The 7500-nt window shown below is 42.4% G+C and overlaps 1 protein-coding gene across 1 annotated transcript in view; it reads left to right on the forward strand.

The window, feature by feature from the left end:
* LOC124024791 (QRFP-like peptide receptor) overlaps window positions 1-2858 on the forward strand; it is a 35082-nt gene extending 32224 nt beyond the window's left edge. Inside the window, exon 4 of the mRNA XM_046338543.1 lies at window positions 2849-2858. Coding sequence (XP_046194499.1) covers window positions 2849-2858 — 10 coding nt within the window. The remainder of the gene's footprint in view (window positions 1-2848) is intronic.
* The last annotated feature ends 4642 nt before the right edge of the window (window positions 2859-7500 follow it).

The raw sequence follows: 7500 nt of genomic DNA on the forward strand, positions 1-7500 counted from the left end.
GGTGAGTTTAGAATTCTCATACAGGGCAGCTTCAATTTGATTGGCTGTTTGAATCGCGTTTGAGTTGCTTCACGTATAACAGCAGAGTTGCTTGAGATAATAATAATAATAATAATATATGCCATTTAGCAGACGCTTTTATCCAAAGCGACTTACAGTCATGAGATGTCACTTGCAACTACAACTAAAATAGTGTGAAAGTAGTTTGGTGTTGGTTTTGCTTCCCCAGCCTTAGATACTGAGTGGTTTCAACCCTTAAGTGTATAAATGTGCTTCTATATAGCAGAAAGGATTTAGAGTAGTGAAATGGAGGATGTCTCTTCTCTCTTAGACGATAAAACGCTTTCCAAGGGTTGATGTGTTCTGAGTGTTTTGACGTCCCAACAGCACCGGTCACACACACACACACACACACACACACACACACACACACACACACACACACACACACACACACACACACACACACACACACACACACACACACACACACACACACACACACACACACACACACACACACACACACACACACACACACAAATCACAGTTCATTCAACCAGAACTGATGGCTTTACCATTCTTCACTACAGTGACTCGTACCCAGGGTGAGATTAGTATTCTCAAGCTATCCAGGGAACTGTGTGTGTGTGTGTGTGTGTGTGTGTGTGTGTGTGTGTGTGTGTGTGTGTGTGTGTGTGTGTGTGTGTGTGTGTGTGTGTGTGTGTGTGTGTGTGTGTGTGTGTGTGTGTGTGTGTGTGTGTGTGTGTGTGTGTGTTTCCCTTGACCATTGATTTCAATAAAGGGATTAGTAACAAGGTTAGTGTAAGCAAGAGGGTGCATCGACATTTAGGAACGTGGCGCCAAGAGATAGATAGACAAGTGTCCTCAAGACAGACAAGATGAGAAAAGTGTATGTGTGTTGTCACTACTGTGTGTGTGTTTGCATGTAGTGTGTGTACAGTGCCTTGCAAAAGTATTCGGCCCCCTTGAACTTTGCGACCTTTTGCACATTTCAGGCTTCAAACATAAAGATATAAAACTGTATTTTTTGTGAAGAATCAACAACAAGTGGGACACAATCATGAAGTGGAACGACATTTATTGGATATTAAAAAACAAAAAAAACAAATCAAAAACTGAAAAATTGGGCATGCAAAATTATTCAGCCCTTTTAATTTCAGCGCAGCAAACTCTCTCCAGAAGTTCAGTGAGGATCTCTGAATGATCCAATGTTGACCTAAATGACTAATGATGATAAATACAATCCACCTGTGTGTAATCAAGTCTCTGTATAAATGCACCTGCACTGTGATAGTCTCAGAGGTCCGTTAAAAGCGCAGAGAGCATCATGAAGAACAAGGTACACACCAGGCAGGTCCGAGATACTGTTGTGAAGTTTAAAGCCGGATTTGGATACAAAAAGATTTCCCAAGCTTTAAACATCCCAAGGAGCGCTGTGCAAGCGATAATATTGAAATGGAAGGAGTATCAGACCACTGCAAATCTACCAAGACCTGGCCGTCCCTCTAAACTTTCAGCTCATACAAGGAGAAGACTGATCAGAGATGCAGCCAAGAGGCCCATGATCACTCTGGATGAACTGCAGAGATCTAAAGCTGAGGTGGGAGACTGTCCATAGGAAAACAATCAGTCGTATATTGCACAAATCTGGCCTTTATGGAAGAGTGGCAAGAAGAAAGCCATTTCTTAAAGATATCCATACAAAGTGTCATTTAAAGTTTGCCACAAGCCACCTGGGAGACACACCAAACATGTGGAAGAAGGTGCTCTGGTCAGATGAAACCAAAATTGAACTTTTTGGCAACAATGCAAAACGTTATGTTTGGCGTAAAAAAGCAACACAGCTCATCACCCTGAACACACCATCCCCACTGTCAAACATGGTGGTGGCAGCATCATGGTTTGGGCCTGCTTTTCTTCAGCAGGGACAGGGAAGATGGTTAAAATTGATGGGAAGATGGATGGAGCCAAATACAGGACCATTCTGGAAGAAAACCTGATGGAGTCTGCAAAAGACCTGAGACTGGGACGGAGATTTGTCTTCCAACAAGCAATGATCCAAAACATAAAGCAACATCTACAATGGAATGGTTAAAAAATAAACATATCCAGGTGTTAGAATGGCCAAGTCAAAGTCCAGACCTGAATCCAATCGAGAATCTGTGGAAAGAACTGAAAACTGCTGTTCACAAATGCTCTCCATCCAACCTCACTGAGCTCGAGCTGTTTTGCAAGGAGGAATGGGAAAAATGTCAGCCTCTCGATGTGCAAAACTGATAGAGACATACCCCAAGCGACTTACAGCTGTAATCGCAGCAAAGGTGGCACTACAAAGTATTAACTTAAGGGGGCTGAATAATTTTGCACACCCAATTTTTCAGTTTTTGATTTGTTAAAAAGTTTGAAATATCCAATACATGTCGTTCCACTTCATGATTGTGTCCCACTTGTTGTTGATTCTTCACAAAAAATACAGTTTTATATCTTTATGTTTGAAGCCTGAAATGTGGCAAAAGGTCGCAAAGTTCAAGGGGGCCAAATACTTTCGCAAGGCACTGTATGTATCAATGTGTGTGTTTGCATGTAGTGTGTGTGTGTGTGTGTGTGTGTGTGTGTGTGTGTGTGTGTGTGTGTGTGTGTGTGTGTGTGTGTGTGTGTGTGTGTGTGTGTGTGTGTGTGTGTGTGTGTGTGTGTGTGTGTGTGTGTGTGTGTGTGTGTGTGTGTGTGTGTGTGTGTGTGTGTGTGTGTATCAATGTGTGTGTTTGCATGTAGTGTGTGTGTGTGTGTTTGTTTGTGTATGTGTACGTGTACATGTGTTCTACAGAAGTGAGTGAGTGTGTGTGTGTGAGTTTGTGTGTGTGGTTTCAGGGTTTGTGTGAGACTGCTCTCTGAGTCAGCAGTCAGGCTGAGCAGTCTGATACTGATGAGCTTCTCTTGATGCATCACCACCTCATTAATGATGATGGCAGCTTCCCTTAATGCATCACCACCTCATTAATGACGGCAGCTTCCCTTAATGCATCACCACCTCATTAATGATGGCAGCTTCCCTTAATGCATCACCACCTCATTAATGACGGCAGCTTCCCTTAATGCATCACCACCTCATTAATGATGATGGCAGCTTCCCTTAATGCATCACCACCTCATTAATGATGGCAGCTTCACTTAATGCCTCACCACCTCATTAATGATGATGGCAGCTTCCCTTAATGCATCACCACCTCATTAATGAGGGCAGCTTCACTTAATGCCTCACCACCTCATTAGTGACGGCAGCTTCACTTAATGCATCACCACCTCATTAATGAGGGCAGCCAGGTCACCCGCGATGCGAGTCAGTGTTTGACGTCCATCCATGTTTGAGGACTTGGGGAGATGACGTGAAACATGGCCACTAGGGGCAACAGTGAGCGCTGTTACCTTCAAGTATATTTACATGTACATGTGAGTCATTTAGCAGATGCTCTTATCCAGAGCCACGTATCACATCACATTAAATGTGTTTATAAAGCCCATCTTACATCAGCTGATATCTCAAAGTGATGTACAGAAACCCAGCCTAAAACCCCAAACAGCAAGCAATGTAGGTGTAGAAGCGCAGTGGCAAGGAAAAACTCCCTAGAAAGGCAGGAACCTAGGGAGAAACCTAGAGAGGAACCAGGCTATGAGGGGTGGCCAGTCCTCTTCTGGCTGTACCGGGTGGAGATTATAACAGAACATGGCCAAGATGTTCAAATGTTCATAGATGACCAGCAGGGTCAAATAACAATAATCACAGTTGTTGAGGATGCAACAGGTCAGCACATTCAGGAGTAAATGTCAGTTGGCTTTTCCTAGACGATCATTCAGAGTATCTCTACCGCTCCTGCTGTCTCTAGAGAGCTGATAACAGCAGGTCTGAGACAGGTAGCACGTCCGGTGAACAGGTCAGGGTTCCATAGCCGCAGGCAGAACAGTTGAAACTGGAGCAGCAGCACTTACTGTGCATTCATCCTAAAATTGCTAGGTGGAACAAACACATATCACAGGCATAGAAAGTACATTTTCCCTCAATAACGGAGCTGTCGGTAGAGCCAGAGCTAGAAGGCGGGGGGGGGGGGTGGGTCTCTGCTGTCCTAGTTCCAGGGGAAGCTGGTTCCAACATTTGGGTGCCGGGGGGGGGGGGGGGGGCAGTTCTTCTTGCTGTTCCGTAGGTTAAACACCATAGTCTTATAGTGGATGCGAGCTTAGACTGGAAGCCAGTGGAGTGTGCGGAGGAGCGGGGTGACATGAGAAAACTTGGGATGTTTGAAAACCAGGCGGGCTGCAGCATTCTGGGTAAGTTGCAGGGGTTTGAAGGCACAAGCGGGGAGCCCAGCCAACAGAGCATGAACCTGCAGGAGCGGGTCACTACTTTGATGTTTGCAGAGAACGACAGGGTGTTGTCCAGGGTCACGACAGGGTGTTGTCCAGGGTCACGACAGGGTGTTGTCCAGGGTCACGACAGGGTGTTGTCCAGGGTTACGCCAAGTTTCTTTGTACTCTGGGAGGGCGACAATGTGGAGTTGTCAACCGTGATGGAGAGGTCTTTGAGCGGGCAGGTTGTCCCCAGGGGTAAGAGCAGCTCCGTCTTGTAGAGGTTGAGTTTGAGGTTGTGGGCTGACATCCCAGTTGAGATATCTACCAGGCACGAAGAGATGCGTGTCTCCACCTGGGTGTCAGAAGGGGGGAAGGTTTGGGATTTTCTACAGCATGGTGGATGGGTGTAAGCAGCTGTTTTTGTGTTAAGCCTATCCCAAACCTTAACCATTACCTCAACCATTCAGAGTTCATACCTAACCTTCATATTTCAGGGTTAATGTCTAAACTTAACCCTAACCTTAAAATGCAGAGTTAATGTCTAAACTTAACCCTAACCTTAAAATGCAGAGTTAATGTCTAAACTTAACCCTAACCTTAAAATGCAGAGTTAATGTCTAAACTTAACCCTAACCTTAAAATGCAGAGTTAATGTCTAAACTTAACCCTAACCTTAAAATGCAGAGTTAATGTCTAAACTTAACCCTAACCTTAAAATGCATAGTTAATGTCTAAACTTAACCCTAACCTTAAAATGCAGAGTTAATGTCTAAACTTAACCCTAACCTTAAAATGCAGAGTTAATGTCTAAACTTAACCCTAACCTTAAAATGCAGAGTTAATGTCTAAACTTAACCCTAACCTTAAAATGCAGAGTTAATGTCTAAACTTAACCCTAACCTTAAAATGCAGAGTTAATGTCTAAACTTAACCCTAACCTTAAAATGCAGAGTTAATGTCTAAACTTAACCCTAACCTTAAAATGCAGAGTTAATGTCTAAACTTAACCCTAACCTTAAAATGCAGGGTTAATGTCTAAACTTAACCCTAACCTTAAAATGCAGAGTTAATGTCTAAACTTAACCCTAACCTTAAAAATGCATAGTTAATGTCTAAACTTAACCCTAACCTTAAAATGCAGAGTTAATGTCTAAACTTAACCCTAACCTTAAAATGCAGAGTTAATGTCTAAACTTAACCCTAACCTTAAAAATGCAGAGTTAATGTCTAAACTTAACCCTAACCTTAAAAATGCAGAGTTAATGTCTAAACTTAACCCTAACCTTAAAATGCAGAGTTAATGTCTAAACTTAACCCTAACCTTAAAAATGCAGAGTTAATGTCTAAACTTAACCCTAACCTTAAAAATGCAGAGTTAATGTCTAAACTTAACCCTAACCTTAAAATGCAGAGTTAATGTCTAAACTTAACCCTAACCTTAAAATGCATAGTTAATGCCCAAACTTAACCCTAACCTTAAAATGCATAGTTAATGTCTAAACTTAACCCTAACCTTAAAATGCAGAGTTAATGTCTAAACTTAACCCTAACCTTAAAAATGCAGAGTTAATGTCTAAACTTAACCCTAACCTTAAAATGCATAGTTAATGTCTAAACTTAACCCTAACCTTAAAAATGCATAGTTAATGCCTAAACTTAACCCTAACCTTAAAAATGCAGAGTTAATGTCTAAACTTAACCCTAACCTTAAAATGCAGAGTTAATGTCTAAACTTAACCCTAACCTTAAAAATGCAGAGTTAATGTCTAAACTTAACCCTAACCTTAAAAATGCAGAGTTAATGTCTAAACTTAACCCTAACCTTAAAATGCATAGTTAATGTCTAAACTTAACCCTAACCTTAAAATGCATAGTTAATGTCTAAACTTAACCCTAACCTTAAAATGCAGAGTTAATGTCTAAACTTAACCCTAACCTTAAAAATGCATAGTTAATGTCTAAACTTAACCCTAACCTTAAAATGCAGAGTTAATGTCTAAACTTAACCCTAACCTTAAAATGCATAGTTAATGTCTAAACTTAACCCTAACCTTAAAATGCATAGTTAATGTCTAAACTTAACCCTAACCTTAAAATGCAGAGTTAATGTCTAAACTTAACCCTAACCTTAAAATGCAGAGTTAATGTCTAAACTTAACCCTAACCTTAAAAATGCAGAGTTAATGTCTAAACTTAACCCTAACCTTAAAAATGCAGAGTTAATGCCCAAACTTAACCCTAACCTTAAAAATGCATAGTTAATGTCTAAACTTAACCCTAACCTTAAAATGCATAGTTAATGTCTAAACTTAACCCTAACCTTAAAAATGCAGAGTTAATGCCCAAACTTAACCCTAACCTTAAAATGCAGAGTTAATGTCTAAACTTAACCCTAACCTTAAAAATGCAGAGTTAATGTCTAAACTTACCTTAAACACCTTAAACACTTTAAAAAACAGATTTGACATTTGGAAGCAGTTCTGAATGTTATATTGAGAAACATGGATGAACATGTAATTCAGACGTGAGACTGTGAGGGCTGGATGCTGCAGAGAGAGGACACCCACACATTCAGACGTGAGACCGTGAGGGCTGGGTGCTGCAGAGAGAGGACACACACCCACACACATTCAGACATGAGACTGTGAGGGCTGGGTGCTGCAGAGAGAGGACACACACCCACACACATTCAGACATGAGACTGTGAGGGCTGGGTGCTGCAGAGAGAGGACACACACCCACACACATTCAGACATGAGACTGTGAGGGCTGGGTGCTGCAGAGAGAGGACACCCACACATTCAGACGTGAGACTGTGAGGGCTGGATGCTGCAGAGAGAGGACACCCACACACATTCAGACGTGAGACTGTGAGGGCTGGGTGCTGCAGAGAGAGGACACCCACACATTCAGACGTGAGACTGTGAGGGCTGGGTGCTGCAGAGAGAGGACACCCACACATTCAGACGTGAGACTGTGAGGGCTGGGTGCTGCAGAGAGAGGACACCCACACATTCAGACGTGAGACTGTGAGGGCTGGATGCTGCAGAGAGAGGACACCCACATACATTCAGACGTGAGACTGTGAGGGCTGGGTGCTGCAGAGAGAGGACACCCACACATTCAGACGTGAGA

This window comes from Oncorhynchus gorbuscha, unplaced genomic scaffold, assembly GCF_021184085.1.
Source record: "Oncorhynchus gorbuscha isolate QuinsamMale2020 ecotype Even-year unplaced genomic scaffold, OgorEven_v1.0 Un_scaffold_1996, whole genome shotgun sequence".
NCBI lineage: Eukaryota > Metazoa > Chordata > Actinopteri > Salmoniformes > Salmonidae > Oncorhynchus > Oncorhynchus gorbuscha.